This window comes from Phalangium opilio, unplaced genomic scaffold (genome assembly GCF_054372755.1).
Source record: "Phalangium opilio isolate 3A_F unplaced genomic scaffold, DU_Popi_V2 ptg000082l_1, whole genome shotgun sequence".
Lineage (NCBI taxonomy): Eukaryota > Metazoa > Arthropoda > Arachnida > Opiliones > Phalangiidae > Phalangium > Phalangium opilio.
In genome coordinates, this window is record NW_028324189.1 from 8181314 (window position 1) to 8207840 (window position 26527).

General features: G+C 38.0%; 1 protein-coding gene across 2 annotated transcripts in view; it reads left to right on the plus strand.

Annotated features, from left to right (window-relative positions):
- Positions 1 to 26527, plus strand: part of LOC149651387 (uncharacterized) — a 61833-nt gene that overhangs the window by 14159 nt on the left and 21147 nt on the right. For both annotated transcript variants that reach the window (XM_089848256.1, XM_089848257.1), the window contains exons 4-5: positions 21862 to 22387; positions 23481 to 23993. In XM_089848256.1, the coding sequence (XP_089704382.1) occupies positions 21862 to 22387; positions 23481 to 23993 (1039 nt within the window). The remainder of the gene's footprint in view (positions 1 to 21861; positions 22388 to 23480; positions 23994 to 26527) is intronic.

The window sequence follows — 26527 nt, forward strand, 5'->3', positions numbered from 1 at the left end:
CGCAAATAGTTGTAAATGAAAGTTAGGCGGCCTTATACATTGTACCAGGAATGCATACAGCTAATAGGAATAATTGCGTAGCCAGCCATTTTCAAGCACGAATACAAGCACCGGTGCAAGCACGAATACAAGCTTTTCCAATATTTACTGCGCGTTTTTTGTTGCTCTAAGGTTTTCGTTCATTTTTTATACTGCGCATTTTAATCTTGGAATTTTTCTGTCTGTCGCTATGTAAGAGTGCTGCTCGAATTTAAATGGTTAGCCATTTTTCTTTTAAACTTATCATTTACACACACTCACACGCAGATATTACAAAATAATTTTCGTGACTTGTTCTTTCTGTTAGCGTTAACCACTGCCATACTATCCCTCCCACTGCAATACTATCCCTCCCACTGCAATACCTTACTTGAGTATGGCAATCTCCATTCAATAAAATTACTGAACACAAAAAACCTACGCTACCCCTTTAATTATTAACTACACGAGAAAAAAAAAGAAATATCACGTGGTATCATAACAAGCCTTGTTTTTTTGGAGATGATACTGTATATTTAATATGTCAGTATATTTTAAATGAGTAAACAGAGCGATACTATCGGTCCGTTCTTGTTTGTATCACGTACCCGATAATGAAAGGGGAGCTTATGATGTAACCTATTTATCTTTTCGGAACACGTATAGGCCTATAACGTATTATTTAAAATAAAAGGTGACTAGTAACGACAAAGAAGGCAAGGGTCATATTTTCCGGATCAATAAGTATGTTTTAACTCTCAGTAACACAGTATCGGAAACAACAAAAACTTTTAATTCGAACCGGATTATGATAAACAACATAATTCCGACTTATATTTTTAACTTATTTTTATCGTATGTTTATATTTTTATCTTATGTTTATATTTTATCCTATGACATATTCTTACATTATTTCTAAATAATTATTCTAAAATATACCCTTCACCCCTAACTTATTACCTCATCCCCGTGTAAATACTTGTAGGTCATATACATGTACCGTTTATTTGCACGTAATAAACACTATTATTATTATTATTATTATTATTATAATAACGACAAGTATGAGTAGTACACTTACTTGCCAATGCCGTTATACTAAATCGTTTACTAATTTAAATTGTATTTAAAATTAAATTACCCTTGCGCCTTAATTATTAATTATGGACGTTCTGATTCCGCTCCCAAATTCGACCAAGAAGCAATATCTAGTTTACTAGGGAGAAGGTATACATTCGCCACATTTCCAGCTTTATCTCCAATCCAAACGTAGGCCCGGAGTTAATCCCCGCCTCTAAATTACAACCAACATCTCATTGGTTCTTGAAAACTCACGTCAGCGCGACGCGAATGACGAAAATTACGTATTTTCCGACTGTGCAGAGGCGAAATAGCCCGGCCTCATTTTACGTCCCCCCTTGTATTTTGAAAGGGGGACTGGGACTGGGACTAGGACGCGCGAATACTTAGGTATCTTATACCTTCTCCCTAGTAAACTGGATATCGCTTCTTGATTCGATATACTGGTCTCTAGTTGGCGCCAAGGGTTATGAAGGGAAACATTGACCGCGTTATACAAGATCAGTATAGTTATCAGTATATCCATGATGAAATTTGCGATTGTACATTAATCTTGGTTGCTATTTCTGCATTGTGAATATAAACACCATGTGTAGGCCTAGTAATAATCTCCCTTTAAATTGAAGCGATGCTATGATTGGTATAATGTAATCACAACGGATCTTCTATAATGTAGTGCAGTGTACTATTTGCCACGGGCTATTCTCAAATATCATCACTCACTTGACTTGAAGGCTTTTGTCCCTAAAAAAAGCAAAGTCCCACTATACTCTTTTCCAATATGATAATGAGATTTCAAACCTGCATTTCTCCCCCCTCCCTTCCCCAACAGGCAAAAAGATACGCGCCTTTTTTTTAATGCAACTCTTCATCCATAAGACTAGCGAGTGTTAATGATAATTGTAGATGTAGAAAGCCATAGTTTTACTTTTAACCAAAGGCACACGAATATAGCAGAAAGTGGGTAAAGGGGGAAGAACTACGCGCATAAATACTGGCACGAGTAAACGGGCAAACCGAATTACATTTACCATCCGTCAAACAGAATAAAGAGATAAAGATTTGAAGTGGAGCGTTGATTGGTCGAGAGCGAGGCTTGGTGTTGCCATGATGGTTCGACATGCTGGTTGCGGCCACATTTCCCGGAATTATCATTCGTACCTTTTTTCTCGATTGCGATTTATTACTAATCTTCTAAGGTTAATAGCTTCGGTTTTGTTTCTGTCGTAATTGAGAACGTAGCTCGTGGGCACTTCCTTCCTTCAATTTGTAAGCAATGAGTAATTGCCCTAAGAAGCTTCTATACAGATCCCCAAATATACTGATGGCATTTGAACTCGAAACAAAGCCAGAAATGGAACTCGCTATTATTGGCTATGGTTCCCCCAAGTTCAACATTCTAAGACAGATTTAATTTATTTTTTGGATACTACCCCTTTACAATAACCACGAGTCAAATGTCTCTGAGTGATTTGTCCCTCGATACACCCTTTAATTTGTTTGTTCAAGGCGAAAGATCATACTTTATGTTATATAAAATAGCCAGAATTCAAGTTCCATAAACGAACCGGAGCTAACGAATAATTTTTAACGGATAAATATAATTTTTCGCAAGATTTTGGTAAAAGGTGCGTGGCCCGGTCGCTTCACCCATTTAATTCGTCCAGTTTTTTCGCCGAAACCTTATGAAATTCAAATTGGCCTTAAGTCTGATTGAAGGGCGAGACATAAATAGAGTATGTGTGAAATTGTACAAAATTATTTTTAGGAAAAAATTAAATTATAGTACCAAGAAGTGATATCTAGTTTATTAGGGAGAAGGTATAAATTCGCCATTTTTCCAGCTTTATCTCCAGTCCAAACGTAGGTCCGGAGTCAATCCCCGCCTCTAAATTAAAACCAGTATCTCATTGGTTCTTTAAAACTCACGTCAGCGCAACGCGAATGACGAAAATTACGTATTTTCCGACTGAGGAGAGGCGAAATAGTCCGGCCTCCTTTTACGTCCCCCCCTTGTATTTTGAAAGGGGGACTGGAACTATGGCTCGCTAATACTTAGGCATCTTATATCTTCTCCCTAATAAACTAGATATCACTTCTTGATAGTACTATTGTTATTGATACAATAATTGTTAATTTACCACAATATGCCGGTGTGGTTGAGATCTACTTCAAGGCTGTGTTAATTCGCAAGTTACTGGTAACTTATGGGAGGTAAATTAGTAAAGGGTTGGTGCAGTATATCTGGAAAAGCATGGAATACCTGGAAATGTGAAGGAAATTTAAATGTCACAACTGTTAAGTAATGTAGCAACCCTTTTACTAACAACACTCGATCTGTATAACTATCGTGCTACGATCAGACATAAGTATTATAATACGCGTAAAAGACAGTCGGTGGTATTTAGCCCTGGGCTTATGTCGTCGGTATAATTGCGAAGAGTGTCTAGAATAACGTATCTTGATCTTCTTTAGCGGTTAAGAAACTGGTTTTGTTCTAGAAATAAAATTAAAAGAACAATCCGCTTTTAATTTTAATTAGTTGGGAGTGGATCAAATAATTAAGACAGGAGGATAATAGAATATATACTTCCGAAAGGACCCTTCCTAATAAAGAAAGAAAGTCCGGTTTACATTATATCACATTTTAATCCAACTTTGCTAATTTCTAGGACAATTTTAATCATATACCCTGTAGGGGATAGCAAAATGGTACTCTTGCTTTGTCGACTGCGAAGATAGTTGTTAATTGTTTTTTTATGCGAAAACATTACTCAATTTGATTAATTGATGACGTCACAATCTTAACTGTGTTGCCATCTGTCGGAAAAGACACAGTAGCACAACTCTATTTGGTATTTGCTTCTGTTTACTTATGATATCGAGGAATTTAATTTAACACTATGTAGAATTACGATTTCGCGGTAGTTAACCCTCTTAAATGTACGTTCTTGAATAATTTTCTACGCTGTCCAACCTTAGTTGACCAAATAATTTCTCTCTCTACCTGTGTTTCTCGTGTATAATTCCTCCGCCCCAGTTTCCATTGTACTGTCAGATATTATTTTCGGGATAAATTCGGGCCAAGAATGTAAACGTTTACTCTAGACAAGAATCAAGATAATAAAATACAAAATCCCAATTTGATAACGATAATTTTATATCTGCCTATAGAGCGTTTCAGTGAATGCCACAGTCTCTACCTTGTCAACGGAACGAGTTAGTTTAGTTAAAGGCGGGAAGGAACGTGTTGCGTACTTCCATCGAAAAACTCTATTCATTCCAATAAATCGAACCCTTTGATTTAATTAGGGCGTCGTAATATATAGCGTTTTATATTAATTGCTATTAAAATTCTATTATGCGTTTTTGCCAAAGGCGAAATTCTCGCCTTAAATGTTATCAATCGACCTTTATTTAATTTTAATTTTAAAGTTTTATTGACTTAAGGTTTAATGGATTAGAAAATGCGCGACTTATCGTTTCTTTGCTATTATAATCGGGTAATGAAATATGGAGTTCATGAGTAAAGACTGCAAGCTTTGACGACATTCCTTAACCTGGCACGTCCCTAGGAAACTATATAGCTATAGTACTTGTTAAAATTGCTCATCTGCAGAACTTAATTTGTTCTGGGTTCTTGAATCTTTATCCTTGAATGAAGTGGTTGGTTGGTCGAAGGATTGAGAATCATACCTTTTATGATAAGGCAGTTTGGCCGGCGAAAGGAAATACCGAGTTAAATCACGTACAAGTACACTTTGGGTCAAGGTTAGTTTAGTCAAGGGACAGCGCAAGCGCAGGCATTCCGTCACCTTTTAAACAATGAAGAAGGAAAGAATGCTGCGCGTTCTCTAAGAATCATTTGGCCCCCTTTAATATATATTTAGGTAACCGTGTACCATTCTCAAAAGGGTTAAAGGAAAGGTTGTTAAATATAGCCCAATATTAAAAACGTAGTTCAATTTCGTAAATGGATCGTTTAAATAGATGCTTTAATAGCTTGATCATTTATCCCACTTAATATCACTGATGTATGTTACTGATAACCATCATGCAGTTCGGTCAAGATCGCTAACGAATTTTCACTGAATTATATGTTAGATCATAAGTTCATAAGATATGTTGGCCATAAGTTTGTCACTGGCTACAAACTGGAGCTTGTCATGAAGTGACGTAGGTCATAGATTCGAGGTAAAGCGACGCCTGGTGAGGCGCTGTCAAAGTTTGTCACTGGTTACAAACTGGAGCTTGTCATGAAGTGACGTAAGTCATAGATTCGAGGTTATGGGACGCCTGGTCAAAGGCTTAGTAATGCAGACTAAATAGCTGCTTCAATAAATTTTCTATCAAAGTTTCAAGTAGGAGTAATAATCTAACGCGATGACAGGAGATGCAGCTTCGCGGCAGAATAGACAACATATTAATCTTTGTGCTTTTGAAGAACGCGTCGTCTGCTACTCATTCTGGAGTGAGAAATTGAAGAAAAACTTGAAATATGTAAACTTCAAGCACAGACTCAAGCAGTGCAACCGTGTAAGGGGAAATACCTGTCGCATTCCCGAATGCAATAGCTACACATTTTCAAATAAAAATATAATAGCGATTTCCACTGACTGCTCGCGGAGCGCTCCCATGGAGCCATATAAATGGGAGAAGTAGTTCTCGGCTTCGTTAAAGACTGTTTTTGCTAAATCAGGGTCTCCTATATTTATTGCTCCATGGAAGCGCTCCGAGAGCAGTCAGTGGAATTCGCTATAAGTTTTCATCGGTTTCCCAAAGAAGAACCCGTTAAAAACTGGATTTTTGGCATGGCGCGACCGATTTTTTCAACCGACGGTGGCGCGAGCAGCTTGCCTCGTGAAGCGCGTGGTCGGGTGCGCTATGCCAGAAATTTTCTATCAAAGTTTCCCCTCTTCTCTCGTGTCGGGGGGGAAACCACGAAGAGAGAAATTTATTGAAAGAGCTATAGGAAGATGGATCATGGAAGTCCTTCAAAACTAACCGAGTGTAGGCATGCAATTCTCGCTTGTCGTTCTCGAACTATCTCTCATTAAGTCTTTAGAATCACGAAGTATAGAAGTGTCATATTAATGAAAAATATCTTATAAACATATGGTTAGATTAAGAATATTACTTCCTTTTCAAAACCAAGTATCTCAAGTTACGTTAATGAAGACTTTATTCGACCAATTTATTCTTTGTCAGATTTGGTAATTAGCCGACGTTATTACCTTAATTCCACGATTTTGGATTTGATATGTTAAATGGGCCGAAATTGATCGGTAAATTTTTTTTCTTCAACATGTCGGTTTCAATTTCTAATCATCTCCAATCCCGCTAAAGTAGCTCGCGAGGGGCTGGACACTAAGGATATTTGCTAAGAACGAATTAAGCTATCCACGGATACATTTAATTTTAGAAGTAGGAATGGAGAACGGTTAGTATTTATTTCAGTCCGGCTCATAGCCTCCTCCCTCCAACACGTAAGGAAAACTTTAAATTATCTTATTGGCTGACTTAAACTACGTTTTGATGACGTTGCTGACGGGGACGGCGAAAAATACGTAGTTCCTTTTTACCTCTGTCGCTTCTTTCATACCCCCCGTCCCGGGGAAGGGGGTCCGGGACTTTGACGAGCGCCCAGATAACTCTGTTCTCCATTCCTACTTCTATAATTAAATCTATCCCTGGTAATCAAGGCTTGCTGGTTCATGAAAGATATGACCAAACCGTGATAACATCCGTAACAAAAACTTGCCATAATGCAGTGGGTAGGGATTTAGGGTTCTCGAGAGCTGTCTATCCCCTCGGAATTGAATGAATCTCGTTAACGTTAGAGAATAAATAGGTGTCAAGAAGCTGTTCTTCTTCTAACTCTCGCGTTCAAAAGGGGTCGGCCGAGAAAAATTAAAATCGTGCAAACGTTATACATTTCGTTTTTTGTCGCGTCACGATTTGCCATGCATGGGATATAGGAGCTGGCATTCGCTTTTTAAGAAAACAGACCACACTTTGAAGATCGAGGCTTTCCCGCGTGTGTCCGCCCGCGGGGGGAACGTGACAAGCTCTAATCAACGGCCCGCCATTATCTGCCCGCCAGCTATTAGCTCGTTTCTCCATTTGCAACCGTACGATGACCGCCAAGGGTGCAGCGGATTAATACGTAATGCTAATTTGGTTAAGGTATACATAGTAAGATTTTAAAACAATGAGTTGAAAGAACCCTCGAAGGCATTTCTTTAATATGCCAATAAACTTTCGGATTAACGCAAATTAAGTTTAACTGAAGACAGTTAGGACTAAATACGAGTTATACGGGTAAGCCCAAAGACTACTTGTTTGTGTACTGAAAATTCTAACGCCGGATAACTTAATTACTGTCACCTGTAAATAAATAAATTGAAGAAAGGTCTCTAGTTTTTCACGAAATGTAGGCCTAGGCCTAAATTAATTCAAGTAGAATACGCTTTCACCAAAAGTAAATCAACTTCAAAAGTGAACGAACTACATCTTGAATCTGGTTACTGCAAAATAGCAATATGGCCTGAATTTCCAAACCGTCTTGTTAGTTTTTACATTGTATTATTATTTTATTTCTATTATTCTTCATTTTGGAGTGCTGCGAGTGCAGGAGATCTAGATTTTCCCGTCAGCCTTTGAAACCGGAAGTTGAAAATTCTAAAGGCAGAGAAGAGAGACGCAGAGAAAAAAATGAGTTTCTGGTACGAGTTGTTAAAATAAGCAACTTCTTTCTAAAACCGTAAAATAGTTAATGATCGTGGCTTTTAAAAAATGAATCTAAACAATAGAACGCACGGTGGAAGGAAATTAGATTTATTGTTTCTCATTCAAGTTGGTGGCGCCTAGGCTATAAATAAAAGAAGAGCGGTTTTATAAGTTTTATAGCAGACAGCTTCTTCGTATTGATATTCTATACCCAGCTTGTATTAATTGTATCGAGTATTATTTTGTATATTTATCGACAGGAGATTTTTTTCTTCGTTAACTGATTATTGGACAACATGGACGGAGGAGAGAGTTCAAATGTGTGTTACGTTTTGCTAACTTATGTCGTCTGCTAAGATCTTCTTCATCCTTAAAGGGAGAATAAAGCAAATTGCGGGCTAAAAGTTACTTCAATCAAAAGTTCATAACTAAAAACACGGTAGCTTGCTCGCGCCATGTAATACGAGAAACCCCCACCATTACCAACAAAATAGTGTCGACACCCTCTGCGTATGATTACCTTCACGACCGTAGCACAAAGAACAGGCGTGAATAGGCTCAATATGGAAGCCGATTCTTGCTCTAGTACCAGCTCTCTGGGCGCGATCTTGTAAGAGGGGATACTGTACGCGCCCCAAGCAGTAGGGAGATGACATTGAGCTATGAGATGGAAGGGTGTGACGTTTGCATGCGTAGTACTGCTATAGACTACTATTTTCTATAAAACTTTTACCTCCAAAAACCTCTTCTCTGATTGGTTGATAGGAGGGTCGTTTGCTTTTCATTTTACATGGCGCCATGTCTGCAACCAAAGAGTAGGAACTGTAAGCGAAGTATACTTATGGTTTTATCTATGAGCTTTTGCTTCATTATACTGGTTCACTAATTTACATTTACAAATTTCACGGTATTCTACAAGTTTCTGGTTGTAAATTCGAATGAAATGTAAAAACACCCTGAAGCCGGTTGGTATTCCCTCGCTCACGTGTAAAGACGTTTCTTGTAAAACCGCGCCGGTGAAACTCGAATTTGAAGACACGAGTTGAAAGGAATGCTTAATAATTATCTTTGTAGTTCTGGATTGACCGGGAGCAAGGTCCCAACCTTGACAGATAGCTTTTAAAGATTCAAGTTTAAAAGAGAACACGAATCGAGGAGGTAGTCTTCCAACAACCTTAATATTAATAATTGTTGCCGAATTAATGGGTAGACGAGACCCCTCCAGGGGATTGATGGGTAATCTTTCCTCCTCCCCCTTTGAAACCGGAATAATAGAAATGTTAGGGTAAATATGTAACACAATTATATTTATTTCCTTACAACAAGTTTCACAAATAAGCAAAGTCTTTTAACAAAGTAGCTGGCTGCTATGATGATTGGGAATGCCCAACAACACGTTGTTTCACGATGGGTTTCTGTTTTTCTGACGTCAGAAAGGGTCGTTCAGCCGCATTCACCCACAGATGACTAGTTAAATTATTGGACTAGCAACAAAGGGATACCCGACATGCATTGCATTTTGGAAGTTTTGCAACATTATCAACACCGAAAGTTTACTAAATTGCAACGCTCAATTCTGACGTCTTTTTAACTGCGCATATCTTATTGGTTAGTGCCAACGCGAGGTGGGGTGCAGGCGAGATGCGGTAAAATTCGTCATACATAATGATAAGTCTATACCTCTTCCCACAAAATCCGCAATTAGATACTTTGAGTGAAGATGCATGGGTACGCGATGATTCCGATTAGCTGTATGTATTCCTGGTTTAGTAGCAATTCGGCTTCGACTTTTTGTTCATTATTTTGAATGTTAAGCGGATTTCTTGGTATAGATTAGACGCTATCTTCCGGAAGTTGGTGCCGGTGTCTTTTGTCGGGTCTGCAACCATGCGTATAAATTATAATAAACGTTTCTTCATTTGAATTGTTCACCTTGGGAGCTAGATTTCAATAAAGAATCCATTGTCACCCGTTTAAGTAATTACCGTAATTAAAATTCTTAACACGACACCGGACCAAGTTCACTATTATACTGTTACAATTACATGAATGGCTCTATTTTTAAAATTTAAGTTTAAAATATTATTTTCAAAAATTGTTATAATTTATTTCCATAAAATTACGGTATGTATGCATCTGAAGTTTGACCCTACAGGTGGTCAAATATTTATGAAGTGTGAAAATACAGTAAGGCGATAACCTCGTTAAAAATAGAGCGAAAATGAACATAATGTAGTATCAAATGTACTACCAGCACGGAAGAAATGTCAATTTTATTTCAGAATTTGTTAACACCTCATTTAAATACGCTGTTTATATTGCAATGGCCCTTCTCCACTTACATAAACTAGGAATGCTCCATTAAGAAAAGTAATAAAATATTACGGAGGAAAAAAAGAGAGGCAATGCCCTATATAATTTTTGATATCGTTTTCAACAACCATATTTTTATACATGCTTATCTATAGACGCGGGAAAATATACCTACCTAAAAATATATGGAAATCGAAAACATCAGAGACTCGATTATAGTATAAAGTACTTTGGTTGGTTTAATGTGTTTGATCGTCTTGAAAGAAACCAAAAGGCATTTTAAAGGCCGACTTCCAGCGAAAAGGGTTCTAACGAACTGAAAACCGAGCATCGAGACTAACAATGAAGCGACCGTGCCGATTTTCGAAGCCCCGCTGGGGCAAAAGTTAGAAGGGTTCTCGCTAACTGAGAGCCGTGCAATGTGGTTCTAGCGAACTGATGATGAACAATAGAAATCCTTTTAAATTTATTTCCTCTCGAATTTTTGCTTTCCCCTGAAGGTAATGCTCTATTGTGTATCTTCAGTTCGCTAGAACCCCTCGCTAGAACCACATTGCACGGCTTTCAGTTAGCGAGAACCCTTCCATCTTTTACCCCAGCGGGGATTCGAAAATCGGCACGGTCGCTCCATTGTTAGACTCGATGCTCGGTTTTCAGTTCGCTAGAACTCTTTTCGATGGAAGTCGGCCTTTAACACTTCCATTATAAGGTTCTAGTAGATTTAAATACCAGAAAATATTAAACTGAGCAGCGAGTTTGTTAATTGTTATTTGGAATTAAATTTTAGTCATGGGAACAACCCGATATTCTGCAACTCTTTTATTCACTCGCTATGATTTTTATATTACAGTCCAAGAATATAATTTGTAATCGATCAATCTGAATATACGATCGATATCCCGATCATGATCGATCGATTTCTTAATCTGATTACTGCCGGGTTGTCATTTCTTCCTCGAATTTTCAATCAATCTCTGTTGAATCACAGTCATTCATTTTCTAACGATTCCAAAAGCAAAACTAGAACAACAACTCTTCCGTTCAACTGTACGTATAGTATTTGAGTGGCTTTGTTCGCGTCAAAACCCGGTTATTTCAAATTAAGGTGTTTGGTGGGAAACAAACCTCTCAAAGAATATGAATGTATTTTTTTTCGTTAATGAGGATTTATGACTTTTTGAAATTAGCTAATTGTTTAAAAAATTTTTTTTTTTAAACTTTCGGTATTTCAACTCTTGTAGGACGAACCGTTACCACGCCGAATTCTTGACAAAACGAGGGGTGAGTAACTTCACTTTCTCGTCGGTGTCATTTCAAAGGAATTGAATCCCAAAAGACATAAATCCCGTCATGAAATCGTTTGAAAGGTACAATTCCTCAAAAACGTTTTTATTCTTTTAACTTCTGCCGCCATTTTCCAAGATGGCTGGAGATTGTAAAAAACTCTTTCTTAGTGGGTAACTACTACTTATGCCTAACGTCCCTGCAATTTTCAGCCTTCTAGGTAAAACGGTTTGGGGCTGAGCGTTGATAATTCAATTTGCAAGATCGTAGTGATTTGCACCTCGAGTAATGGTAAAGAAGGCGCAGTTGAGACAAAATGTGTAGGGGTTCTTGAAAGAATATTGTGTTCGTATACTTGGTTTTTAGTCCCCCCTCAACATCTCTCCCACCCATTTGTCAATGGATCTGCAAAAAATCGGAGGTGGGAGAAGGGTGGAATAGAACCGTGTAGGTCTCTTCTCTCATCCTGCTCGTTTATTCACCAGGGAACGTCGCTTTTAGGGAAAATACATAAAGCTTTAAATTTATTTCCCTGATATTACTATAGCTTTCTATACAACTTTAACTGGCGAAACAACTGGTTTTATGAATTTACCCTATAGTTTAGGGGGAGGCGTAATGTTTTCTTCGTGGTAGAGGGGTAGGAAAAGAGTGTATCACTCCGCCGCCAGCTTTGCCTCGGCGTGGTTAAGAATGAGTCACTCACTCGTAGTAGATCGCGCGTGAATCGCATTCGCTGCTGCAGTGAGCCAAGCGATTCTTTGCGAAAAGTTCAAATTTTGTGTTGAAACTTGAAACAAAGTCTGGTGTGTTCTTTGAATTCAGAAAATTAGTTGCCTTTCGCGCGTATTAATTGTAATTAGTCGATTCTGTATTTACCGGTGATCGTGATATTATCGCGTTTGTGTTCATTGTGTCGCCACCGTCGACTTTGTTTACCTAGGATTGGATTAAATCTCGTGTCGTCTGCTGTATTGGATTACGACTTATAGAAGGTAATTCATTGAGAAATATATTAATTGCGTAAGCGCAATATTTTACTATACAAACAAAGCTGATTATCATTATATTTTGGGTTGAAAACGTGCCAAAGAGCAATATTTTTCAACTTAGGCTGCGATTTTTGAGGTTTAAAATTACTTGTAAACGCAGCCTGAATAATTAAAATAGAGACACAGGCAAGTGCACTTCGGAATTTTGGAATACTGTAACTAAATTGATGAAGGGGGGAGTAAATTTTTAAACAATCAAATTTGTTTGAGTACTTGTTTTAATTCAAAGTGATTAGGCTCTCCAGAAAACTACTAATATTTGTGTTTGATGATACTTGAGCCGGTTTTGTTGGTTTCAAAAATTCCTATCAATGTAGACATTAAACACTTAGTTACTGAATTCTGATCGTGCCTAAAGAAATAAACAAACAACCAAGTATTTCAAATAAATATAGTAAAATTCGAAAAAAAAAGGTTTCAGAGATTTTTGTGCTACTATCCCTTTAAGATGCTCTGTGACATGGACGAGAGTGACTTGCTGCCATTGGTCCATTAACGCCCCTCGAAATTCACTTCCAATAATTTTTTGCGTCCGTTGAACGCGTGGCTGAGCATCGTATTCTTATTAGTTTTTAATCTCCCGAGGGGATATTCACTCTTTATTTTTGAATCTTGATATGGAGGCGTTATTAGGCATGCTGGTAAACCTTCCTTATCTTTGTAATTAAAGGGTTTAGTGTTTGTGGTTTGCCCCTCGTCGTCAATGGCATCACTTTTGAAACTAGTCAAGCGATTATTTCGTAGGAATTTCTATTTATTTTGAATTAGAAAATAATTGATTGGAAAAAAGTGGAAAAGTTAAGAAATTTAAAAATGAATTAAGAAAATTCGGAGTTTTTTTGTATAATTCGTGAAATTTGATTTTAGCGGGGTTCAGGAAAATTACAACAAAATCCCATAGTTGACGTGTTCATATAAAAATAATATTATTAAATATGTCCTTTTAACATTGACAACTTTTGACTTCCTAATAATTTCACGGGAAATAGTCTGCAGGGAAACCTTGAAAAATCAATTCCGGAAGTAAGGTAGGAAGTCAGTTCAGTTTAAAAGACGTATGGTACTACTTTCTTAATGGTCATTGACTTTTATATTAAACAATTATTTCGGTCGCAGTTGAAACAATGCTAAGATCATTTTGCATAATATTGTAGTCGGGCACATTCTTCCACCCAGATCGAGCATATCTCGTAGAACAATACTAATCGGTCCACTGCGCATGATCCACCACCCTAATGCCCGCCTACTATAATGGTGCAGGAAATACCGACCAAGTGATATCTCATTAATTCCGCATGCACATCACTTTTAATATAAGCAGGAATGCATACAGGTAATTGGAATCAGTGTTTAGCCATTTTTCAAGGTATCTAAACGGATTTTTTTTTCTATCCAAATCATTTGGATTTGCTGGGTACTTGCATAAGTTCATAGGATATGTTTTAATAAGTTTGTCACTGGTTACAAACTGGAGCTTGTCATGAAGTAAGTGAGGTAGGTCATAGATTCGAGGTAAAGATACGCATGTTGAGGTGCTGTCAAAGGCTTAGTAATGCAGACTAAATAGGAAGATGGAAGTCCTACAAAATTAACCGAGTGTAGACATGAAATTCTCGCTTGTCGTTCTACTAGAACTAGCTCGAGCATAAGACTAACATTACGAAGTATATAGTGTCATACTTATGGAAGAAACTTATCACTTATAAACTTATGGTACTTGGCAGGCAGTCCAAATCATTTGGATATCAATTGAAACGATGCAGTTTAGCCAAATTCAGTGCACCTAATTCTGACAGTCCATAAATATCAAAACTCGAAGCTAACAAACTTCTTTCTCAAATATTACCATTAATGAATGAATCTATTTGAAAGGATATAATCATGATAAAAAAGAAAAATTAAAGAAGACAGGCTGTTATATCTTTTGTATCGGTCAATTTTTGATTTAAGGCCTTGGGCGCAATACATTTTGTATTTTGATCGAGTTGGAAAAATGGGAAATCTCCCGCCTCGTTACAAATTTAAAAATTACCCGTGGAGTAATTTATGCCTCAGGTATAATACGTCACTCAACGTAATCGGATTACAAATAACAAACGTGAATGTAAATTACGCACTCCCCTCCCCCCTTTCACAAACAGAGGATATAAAATATATAATTACAATTATTTAATTAAAGGGATAGTAGTAAGATAAGTTCAAAAGATATGTTGGCCGATAAGTTTGTCCCTGGTTACAAACTGGAGCTTGTCATGAAGTGAGTGAGGTAGGTCATAGATTTAGGGTAAAGTGACGCCTGGTGAGGCGCTGTCAAAGGCTTAAAACAGCCTAATACGAGAAGATGAATTGTAAAATTTAAATTAACCGAGTATAGACATGCAATTCTCGCTTGTCGTTCTCGAGCTAGCTCTCATTAAGCCTCTAGCATTACGAACTTGTATAAGTAGTGTCATACTTATGGAACAAAACACTTATAAACTTATGATAGTAGCTCTTATATCAGGAATGAATTTAAGCTAAGAAGAATCATTGTTAGTCAAATATTGTTATTAGGCCAAATATTCAGTCAAATATTGTTATTAGACCAAATATTTAGTCAAACATTGTTATTCAATTCCATTCCCATCAAGGAGGAAGGACGAGTTATTTTTCTTGTTTTTATTTTTATCTGCCAATGCACTTGGAAGTACTGAAAGAAGCTGACCTTTAGTCTTATGGAATAAAACATCAATATTTTCTTTAAAAAAGCAAATCAGCTGCTTTGACAAGAGGGCTGACGCCGGGGGGGGGGGAGGGTGAACGGATACGCCACTTAAAATTGGTGGTGGGCTAGTAGATCTTGTTCTTGAAGATGCCGATACCAACAACAACAACAAAACAATAAATTTAAACATAAGGACCCTAAAAATTGGAAAGTACATCGTGACTAAACTCAAATCGAGGGGAAAGTTACTCGGCGGTATTGTTGTGTAATTCGACTGTACCAGGAATGTATACAGCTGATAGGAATCATTGTGTAGCCATTTTCACTCAACTTATCTAGGCGGATTTTGTAATTCGTAAGCGAAGTACAGAGACTGTGAGAGTGGTTAGCCCCTCGTCTCAACTGTTTCCCTACTCTTCACCCCCCCTGCAGTAGCGATTTTGAAGATTGTAGTCAAAGTTCAGGCACATTACCATGAACTTGAGATCGAGGGGACAATCACGTTCATCATCCTGCGCCATAACTATACTAGTTACTTCTAATCGCTTTGACAAACCTTACTGTTTTATGCTGATTAAAAGAGATGACACGTTGCACATTTATTGGTAGTAATGCTACTTATAATCTAAATTATGATTTTGTTAGGGAAGTTTATTTTTTGGCAAACATTAACTTGGTTTAAACGTATCATTCCGCCATAGTTTCTTTCACGCTGTCATTTGAAGGTGAAATTGTGTCCAGGGAGGAGTCCCTCTGTTAAAAAAGACATTCCTCGTGTGTGGGCTTTTGTCGTGACTTCGAGCTTAACGAATTTTCTGGTGGGCGATCCAGAAATGATCCACTTTCACCGCCAAAAGATATCGGCGCTGAATACTTTTGATTTTTAGCCTCGTCTTATCGTATGTGATCATGATGGGACTAATACTTTCCATCTTGCTGTCTGTATTTATTAGTTAAGGTATTAGACCAATCATTATGTGTAACGGAATTACCTGGCTGCCTGTTGCACCCTGCGCGCGCACCTGAACCTCGCGTTTCTATCAACCAACCAATGAAATCGCAGTTAGAAAGACTTGGCCAAAATTATGAGACCGACGTGACGCGATAGTAAGTTCATTCAAGCCCGGCCCACAAAATCCGCCTAGAAATAAACATGGAAGAACAAAGATTTCTGGATTTCTATAGGGAGCTTTCGGTTGGGGGAGGAGCTATGATTCGTGAGATAATTTTCACGGCCATACTGGTGGGTTGAGTGCAGAAGGAAAGCTAATACCCACCAATATGGCTGCCAGAACCTTGGCAAGACTTAGGAGGGTGTGACGTACTACTCAGCCAACTGAAAGCTCTCTATTGCTGGGCTACCACAAACATACCTAAGCGGCCTAAACCCACGGACTATGGGGTTCACTTCCAGGGCTCTCTATATTTAGTCTTAGTTGGCGTGGGTCGATGCTGGCTTCAAAAAAGGGAGATCCGAGATCCGTGGGTAGGAAAACCAAATCGAATTATCTTTCCCATTTAATGTATTTGGGCCCCTATTTTTTTTTTGGCTCCAAGAGAGGCCGTTGCTTATTTTAGTTTCTTCAGCAAATATTTATACAAAAATCCTCGATCAACTTTAGGCAATATAAAAAAACAAAATTCAATTAATTTAGCTACAAAAACAAGACACTCCCGCATTTAATTAAAGTAATGTGGGAGCGAGAGGGGGGGTGGAGATATTAATTTGTATAAAGGACGGAAAATGCTTTTACGGTTCAACTTTCCCGGTCCCGGCCCCGCTCAAGTTCTAAATTTAACTTTACCAAAAATGTATAATTACAAAAATTGATCCAAAATTTTACTAGATAAGTTACGACATCCGCAGTATCTACCTGCAATGAATTTGTGGGTGGGTTACCTGCATTGGGTGACATAACCACTCTTAGATAACTACTGAACAGTTTTTTAAGGCCTCTTCAGACGATACAACGTTTTAACTCGTTGGGACGTATATGATCAGAAGTTGGACAAGTTGAATCACCAACTTATAAATTGATCACTGGCTATTTTTTCCTCACTTAACTTTTTGACCCATCTAGTTGAGTCACAGGTTGTACCGTCTGAAAAGGCCTTAAGCTGTTATCCTTGTAAGGTTGAATCGTCGGAAGACTGACACGAAAGTAATAAGTTATAATGGTTAAAGTCGAAGCCGGGAAAAGTTGAGAATCTGATGATTCCTCTAGAAGCTTTCTTTGGAATGCATTTAAATGCATTTAAAGGGGGAAAAAGAGGTTTGCTTGGTTGTTGAAAAATGCGATGCTCTACTTCCCAGATGGAATTCATATTCCAAAATTCACGTAATCATCATCATCATGGGTCGATTTTTTATTTTGGCCCCCTCGGGGCAACGCTGCACAGACAAAGCTCTTTCTCCTCTCCTTTCCTCTCTTTTAGAAAATTCGAGTGTTGTGGGGGCGGATTAGGGAACTTTAAAAAAAAACCGGTGCTGATCACCAACCAATATTCATCAAAATATCGAACAACGTATACACGGCCGTATTCCCGGGGATGGACATTATATTCACCCTTCAAGAACTATATTTTGAAGTAGTAACGTTTTCATTTCCTGGAGTATTTGCATTGGGCAATATCACGTGACTGTATAAGCACGTGGAATGGCACGGAGGACAAATTCGACGGAAATGCCGATGCCCAGTTGAGCTTTATTTGATGGAAGATAAGTTAGATATAGTTTGTACATCCGTTTAAGAATTGTGTTACGTAGTCGATGATTTTAAGGCATTTGGTGTAAGGTGTCCTTCCCCTCGAATAAACGTAAGCGGGTGGCTATCGGTTTCCCAAATTTTAAATTGATTCGAGTTGTATAAATATAGGTCGATGGCCGTGTTCATATAGTATTACGGATAACCCTTACCAGGGTCAACAAGATGGACGCTACCACAAACCGCCCAATACAATTGCGAAATTCGAAGAAGATATGACCTATAACTTAACCTTATCCCGTCATTAGTACAATAGAGGTATCTCATTAGACTTAGTGTGACGTCACCAATGCTATTTGCCTATAGAACCAAAGTGGTACCAAACATGGCCGCCCACTGCCAAAGCTAAGCCCGTGACGTTTTACTTAGGCACTGACGTCACAACTGAGATAGCTCTATACAAAAGTCGTGTATATTAGCAGGAATACATACAGATACTAGGAATAATTGTGTAACCATTTTCACTCAACGCATCTAAGCGGATTTTACGGTAAGAGCTACTAAATTAATCATATTGTGTATGACTTGCAAGTTCCAAAACGCTGACATGAGCAATAATTGAAGGTTTAATGAGTAGAAAACGCGTCGTGGTTGTAGATAGAACGATCTGCGAGGCCTAATGCGTTAGTTCTTTGCTATTTGAGGCTGAATTCGATGGATGAAACTAAAATGAATTCCATGAGAAAAAGTAGTTTGTGTGAAAGATTGGATGAAAAGTTTCGCGTCTTTGGAAAAAAGAAAGAGTACGCAGAGGTGGGACGCCACAATCTTCTTAAAGATAGGGTTACTCTGCGCATTTTCAGGTCAATTTAAAGGGATAGTAGTACATAAATATATAATTAAATTTTGCATTTCAATTTGTTTTTTCTAAATTAACCAACTTAGTAGCTGAACTTATTTTTCTTCAAATTTAAAGTATTTAAATCTCAGAAATCCTTACTGTAGTCGAAAGTATACACTACTATCCCTTTAAACATCTATTTCTATACGGTTTTATATTATTATCGCGTCTTGGGGAGCGTCCGATTGAGGTCGCCCAAAATATTCAATCAATCTCTCAAACAAATATTGAAACGATTTCTTCCAATTGGAAATAATTATAACCTCGGGCATGCAGATTTCAATTACATTCCGCTGTATAATTGAAGATATTTTATAGCTGTCTGTCTGGAAACCAAAATCGATTTTAAAAAATGTAATCTGTGGTCCTAGAAACCCATGCTTTAACCTATAAACAAGATGACTCTCTCTCTCTCTCTCTCTCTCTCTCTCTCTCTCTCTCTCTCTCTCTCTCTCTCTCTCTCTCTCTCTCTCTCTCTCTCTCGCTTTTAATAGTTAAAGACGAACAAAATATTTGGTACTACTACTACTACTACTACTACTACTACTACACTACTACTACTACTACTACTACTACTACTACACTACTACTACTAGTACAGGCCAAGTCAAACTAATAGCCTCATCATGGATGTAGCTAAAAATTGCACAAAATGCAATTAACTGCAGTCTCTCTCTCGCTTTTAATAGTTAAAGACGAACGAAATATTTGGTACTACTACTACTAGACTACTACTACTAGTACAGACCAGATAGATGTAGCTAAACATTGCACAAAAATGTAATTAACTGCAGTGAACTTTTTAGTAATGACTCCACCCAATTGCAATCTTTGTAAACACGTATAATTTTACTCCCTTTAAATATACGTAAATAAAGCATTGCATTGTATTGTGTGGTGTTATGCGTTTCCCGGTTTGAAATTGAGATATTAAGTTTCAAAGGAGAGTCATTTTAAAAGATGGCGAAATGTTACCTTTCTTAATTAACTGCATTCATTTCCTCTTGTCGGCTGGCTGTCTTTAAAAGTGTGGGAAATTATGTTATTCGGAACAAGACGTATGATCTAACCTATAATTATTATGTAAACGAAAGGGTTTTAACTTTCGAGATACGCTTTTCTTCTCTCTGATATATTTTTAGCTCTTGAATTATTATTTTTTTAGTTTAGTTTAATTTAATTATTGGACAGTTTCTTAATTAAGGAAGTAATTTGTAGATTGAAGAGCGTCACCTCCGTCACCATTTTTTCTCACCGTTCCCATCCGTCTTACGTTGAGATGAGATGAGAGAAGTTCCCTCGAGGGGCCGGCTAGTCACTAATATCGTTTCCCGTGGCTGTATGATTTCAAGGTCACCATCTTTTACCGTTTCACTTTTACGTAAAGTTTACGCGGGACAACACTAAACAATACAGTTCATTCTCCCTTTAAGCAAATTATTCTTCAATTACATGAAAAATGTTAAAAATAATAATGGTTTTCGCGTTTTAATTGCATTTACATTTATTAATTGCATTAATTTCGCTACGATTTTATCAAGGTGACGTATTAGAGGTAAAGATGAATTTTTCGTAGCTCTGGGAGTCTTAAATCTGAAGTAGTTTTGTACTCTTTTGTATATTAAGTATTTTCTTCTAAAAAAATGTTTCGGGTCAATTAAGATTAGAAGTGGAAAATCTGGTTGCATTCGGGAATGAGATTCAATCTTTACTCGATGCATGAATTCAATACAATCCAACACGCTCTCTCAAGTAATTACTCGCCGGCACCACGGGTGGCAAATAACTTAAAGGGATAATCAAGCAAAAACCAGATCAATAACTAATTGACCCCTAAACTCCAAATGGTCTTTGGGTCCAACCGTATGAAACTTTAAAATACAATAAAACTATGTTTAGTTAGGAGTTAATGATAAAGTTAAATTGAAGCGGGCTTAGAATAGGGCGTTCTTAAAAGGCTTAATGACTTTGGGTTCCACTCCGTCCCAACCTGGACCACTTCTAATGAACCATAATTTCCCTAGTGTTACCAGTACCGATATCAACCACACAGTCAAATGGTCAAATTCGAAATCAACAAATTGTGACTGCATAAACAACAAACTTTCTAAAATATTTAGGTATTTCAGATCTAATGTTTTAGCTATGCTTCGTGCTGTGATAATCCAATTCTAGATAAAGACACCGGTCCGGGGGGGGGGTTGAAGGTGGGTGATGGGTAGGGGCGTGATGAAGCGACATTCTTGGAATTCTAAATATTTGCAATTCCGAATTGACTTCTATGGCCGATTAGCGATGCCAAAAAACAAAAACAGCGAGAGTGAGTTTCCCACCGCAAGTAAACGTGTAGAGGCTCAACGTCTTTATTCATCAGTTCTCGGGAAAAGTGATTAGCAGCAACCTGTAGGTAGTTCCGGCCGGTGTCCGAGTGCATGGACGATGTTAATGAACTCTATTTGACCCCCAGCGTCGATTGAGGTTTTATTTTACTATTGCCCGCTATATTTCAATTCCTGTAAATAAGATAAAAAGACCGGTTTTATTTTTTTGAGGTTTGGTTATACTTACAAGCCACTCAAAGACTATATGTATCCTACCATGGAGTAATATTATGGGAGGGTAATCTTTAGTTTCTTTCACTATCCTTCAATGATAATGAATGAGGTGCACATAAGTTTATAACATATGTTCCATAAGTATGGCATTACCCATACTTAGTAAGGCTAGAGACTTACATCTCGAGCTAGTTCTAGCAGAAAGATAAGCGAGAATTGAAGTACTACACTCGGTTAGTTTTGCAGTCCATCTAATCCTATTTGATCTGTACTAAACCTTTGACAGCGCCCAATTCACCAGGCGTCGCTTTACCTCGAATATATGACCTACGTCACTTCATGACAAGCTCCAGTTTGTAACCAGTGACCAACTTATGGATATGGTACATCCACAAGTTCATAAGATATGTCTTATGAGCTTATGGATGTACTATACTTATTATCGAATAATGTTTCTTATGGCGAGGCTCTTTAGGGAACTGTTAACTAATTTCCTTCCTCTTTCTGTTGTTTTTTCAGTTGGGATCCAGGGAGGTCGCTTCGATCGCCGCCAACGCAGACAACGATGCCAAATTGTACTCGAGAAAGTTGGAGTTATCGCGGGGTTTCAGTCGAGTTTTGGATTCGAGATCAGCCGGTGTCGCGCTACACCCGGCGTCAGTTACTAATAAGGGCGACGGTGGCGCTACGAGCGTAACTCTCATTAAAAGTGAAAGTCGTCCCAGAGATTGTTGGCTAGGTTGGCCTTTGTGCTATGATCAGCGCGTTCTCGTTCACCTGACTGAACTAGACTCGGACGCCAGTTTCGCCCCCAGAAGGAGCGGCGATTTCTATTTTTACTTGAGACATCGACCTCAACACGCGGACACACCTACTTCTTCTTCTTCGTCTAACGCCGCTGACAAGGATATAATAACTACGGTGGTGCAATTAACTTTGAGGTACCGGGTCCTCGAGTCGGGCCAGTTCCGAGAAAAAACTATTCGAGATTATAAACATTTTTTAAACATCATGGAACGGACCACTAGAGATAAAGATAATTCAGGTAAATGAAGACCATGCAGTGACGAGTACTTAAGTGATTTTTCGTTACTCGTAATCGATATACAGAGCATCAAGAGTGAGCAACCCCTCGTGAAAGTCAAATAAACATAATTTTTTTTAGTAATTGCGGCACAATAAACAAACGTTATTTCTCATTTTCAGGAAATCCTTTCTAATTATGTTTACTCATTGTTTACGACGGTAATATACCCTGACAATTTAGCGCGGCCATGCCCTCTTTTTCTAGCTAAAAAATTAAAATTACTTAATTTGTTTTTAATTATTTTGCGCTCTCGTAACAATTAATACATATAATAATAATAAGACAAGCTCTGCTATTAATGGCACGTTATATATTTCGTTATTATCAAGAAAGAAAACGAATATGAATTTATCATTTATTAAAGTATAAAGATTTGGCGAGATCAGTGTTGGACCCCTCGGATGGAGGGTATAGGTTCGTGGTACGATGCATTTGTGGTTTGTCTAATTTGAGTTGTTGTCGAAGCGTGACGTAACATTAATGACCATAGCAAATAATGCCGGTATTGCTTTAAATTCCTTTTTTGGTCATGTGACGTGACGCTTGTGTACCCGCTTTTAAAATGAACTTTTACTTTTCTTTCTAAATGCGTTTGAATGAAATTCTCGCTCGGCGACTCTTTAATTAAAGTCAGGGAACGCCCTAAACAGAAAATCAGGTTAAACGTTCTTGCACTTAAAACAGTTTAGTGTCAAGTGTGAAAGACATTCGGCCGACTTCTTTAATGTTATAGTTCAGTTACGTCATCGTTTTCCCAAATAAATAAAATCGGCTGACTTTACTAAAATATTCTGTCAGAACCCAATGTTAGCCAAGAACAAGTAATTCGTAGGTTTAAAGCACTTTCTGCAGGGGTGACAAGGGTCAGTGAAAACCTTTATAAGAGTTTAAAATAGGTCATCCTAGAAGATCAGGAAGCTTTTAAACTCTTACAAAGATAATCCCATTAATAATTTCGAAACTTCGGTATTTAAAACCGTCTTCGAATTTAAACGTTATTATCCCTATATAACTTGAACCGATTTAACATAATTTAAATTGTATCATGCAGATTTCCCGGAGGATCTTGATGATGTTGATGACAGCGCGTCATCTAATAGTACTGATTGTTACGGCGAAGACGAAGATTCTCGTATTTCGTCAATTTTGCGTCACTTGTTAATGTCAGTTGAACGCGGTATTGAACGCTTAAGATGGGACAAAATGAAGATTAATGTCCCTATACCTTCTCCCACGTCCACGGGACAGGCGAGCACCCCGCGTTTATCCATGTCGGTGGTAGACACGCGCGACTGTTCCGTCCAGACTTCCCCTTGCTCTTCCTCTTCCGCGGAACAACAATTACCAATACAAACATTACAATTACTTCCGTCATCCGTAAAACTTCCTTGTGAAAGTGATTTAAGTGATTCAATCAAATCGGATAGTCAAAGTGCCATTACAGAACTATGCAAGAATGAAATAGTTCAATGCCAATTGGAGAGTAATGATGGTACCATGACACGAGAGGGCCTACAGTCGTCAGTTTCTTGCGGTTCTGGCGTCCACTCCACACTGGAAGATGGTAAGATAAATTCAAGTCTTTTAGTGTACTCGCCGTTTATGTTTGTGTCACGAATGTTTGACCAAGCACCGGTCAGGGAAAGCCTGTAAACATGGGCCAAAAAGGTTTGGGAATTTTAAGAGGGCTGGAATTTTATTTTTTCTTAATGAGGGGAAGTTTCTTGGGCTTACGAAACTGCAAATCAATTCACAGTAATCCGTACACGGTGTAACGGAAATGACGGATTGATGATACTAAATATTTGAAGAATTTTAAAGACGGAAATTGCCAGTAAAAATGGAAACCGTATTCGATCCATCATTTGTGTAAATGTACGAACAAACACGTAATGATGAATGTGTGGGGGATTGGTTAATCCATCGCCCCCGGGACCCCTTTACGTAAAGACGTAGAGGATCTGTTACCGGCGCTGACGCACCACGCCAACTGTACTATTTTTGGAATGTGGTTGGTTGACTCAAAGGGTCTAGCCTGATCTTTGTCTGGAAATTGCAATACAGATGACGCGATAAATCAGTTACAGACCCACGAAGCTGGGAAGGGAGAGCGTGCGATTAGAAATAAGATAAGACGTCTTAATTTTAAACATTTTAAATTACGATTGAATTTACAAAAAAAGTTCAAAACACTATTGGTAAATTCCCTATTGATTGGGAACGATTTAAAAACTCTAAAGCTGTCTCCGAATTTCGTTAAAATGTCGCCCACGCGGTTTAGGTTTCGAAAAAAAAGCTAACATGCTTGGTGTTTCTTTTTATTTGATGTTACGCGGCCTCATCTGGTCTTTCTCGAACTTTGTTAACTCGTTCAATGAAAACCAGTTTAGTCCCTTGGGGAGGGAAGGTTCTGTGGAAAACGGCGGTTAAATATCCGAGTTGCGTTTTTTGGGGCTTGGTGCAGGCAGTTGGCAGGAAGTCGTCAGTCTCTCTCTGGCTCTCGGGGTGGGTTAGTGCATGGGCGGAAGTGATAGGGAAGAAGTAAAATCTGTCACCCTAAATATAAAGGGATATTTTAACTAACCACGTTTCGTTATATTTACACGGACTCATAAGAGTGGTAACTTTACTTGTGACCATTTAAATGGCATATTTCGATAAACCCATTTAAAAAGGGAGCTAAGTTGTATCCGGCACTTTTAACTTATAAAGTTCCTAAATGAACTGGAATATTATCCCAATTAAAAAGCATTAATTATTATTAATGGGTGTTGGGTTCATTGATGGGGTTTAGTCTAGGGGGTTGTGAATTTAGGTGGGTCTAAAGACAGATGCAAGTCATTGAGGTTCGCCCGTGTCCACTTGGAATATTGAGTAACAACTGGCGCCAAAAGTTGCTCGACGTGATCATGGTTTTGATCATTGAAAGCAGACGTTATAGAAAAAAGAGACTGGTATTAACAAAACCCCACACGCTATATGAACGAACAGCTGGGATTGTTCAAAGCCCTTCACACTTATCAAAGCGCGTTCATTCACTTAATGGCGTTGTATTTGTTCCCTTGTGGTACAAGCGCAGCTTTATAGTTTCGTATGTATGTAAATTGAACACTCGCAACAAACTTCGGATTCATTTCACCGGATTAAATATCAAACTCTTTGTTTTTAATCATTTCTGAGTTACCTAAAGAACGATGTCAATCGAGGCAAATTAAAAAAAGTTGGGAAACCAAAATAAACCTCTCCGAGTCGAGACGCAATTAAGAGATTTTCTTAAGTAATTAAATAATTGATATTAATTATTATAATCGTCATTAATTTAGCTTAATTCTAGTTAAATCGTTTTAAGAAACCTAATTCCTAAAATAATTTTAAACATAGCTATTGTTGAAGTTTGATTTCAAGCGTATGCCTCTTTAAATTTTTTTTGGAAATTTAGGGTATATATGGCGATTGATTCACAATAAATGATAGGAAAAGCCGAAATTGCGTGAACCTTTGGTGGAAGCCCTGCGATTGGGAGGCTAGACGTTTCTCTTACACCTAGCCGATCGCTGCGTACTTCTTAACCTTAACGATGGGAGTAGAACCCAAAAATTGCTTTCTGCGAACACGTTTGCTCCGATTTGCCAACTGCGAACGCGGTGACACACACACATACACAGACACGTCCAGTATAATACCTCTCTGTCATCGTCACTCGAAGTGTAAAGGGGGGACAATTGTGGTTGGACCGAAGTACAGTAGATTCTAATCTAATTAAATTAGCTATCATTATCTTTCAGTTTCTCAGATAAATTTAAGGGTCAAAGGTTAAATCCTATATTTGCTATAGATTTATTATAAAATCTTATAGACTATATTTTCTTAAACTGTCTATTAAGATGAACGTAGTGACGCGTTGATGAGTCACGCGAACGGAATATTGAGTTGGGCGACCGGATGAGGAGCATCCTCTCTTGGTCGGGCCTCCCCTATAGACTCTCTAGTTGAGTGTTCAACGCTCCATTAAGTTCCTATCATGAAAGGGAAGCTGGAAAGCAGCTTTTACTATAGCCGTGTTTCGACACTAATAACTTGTAACGATTTCATAATATT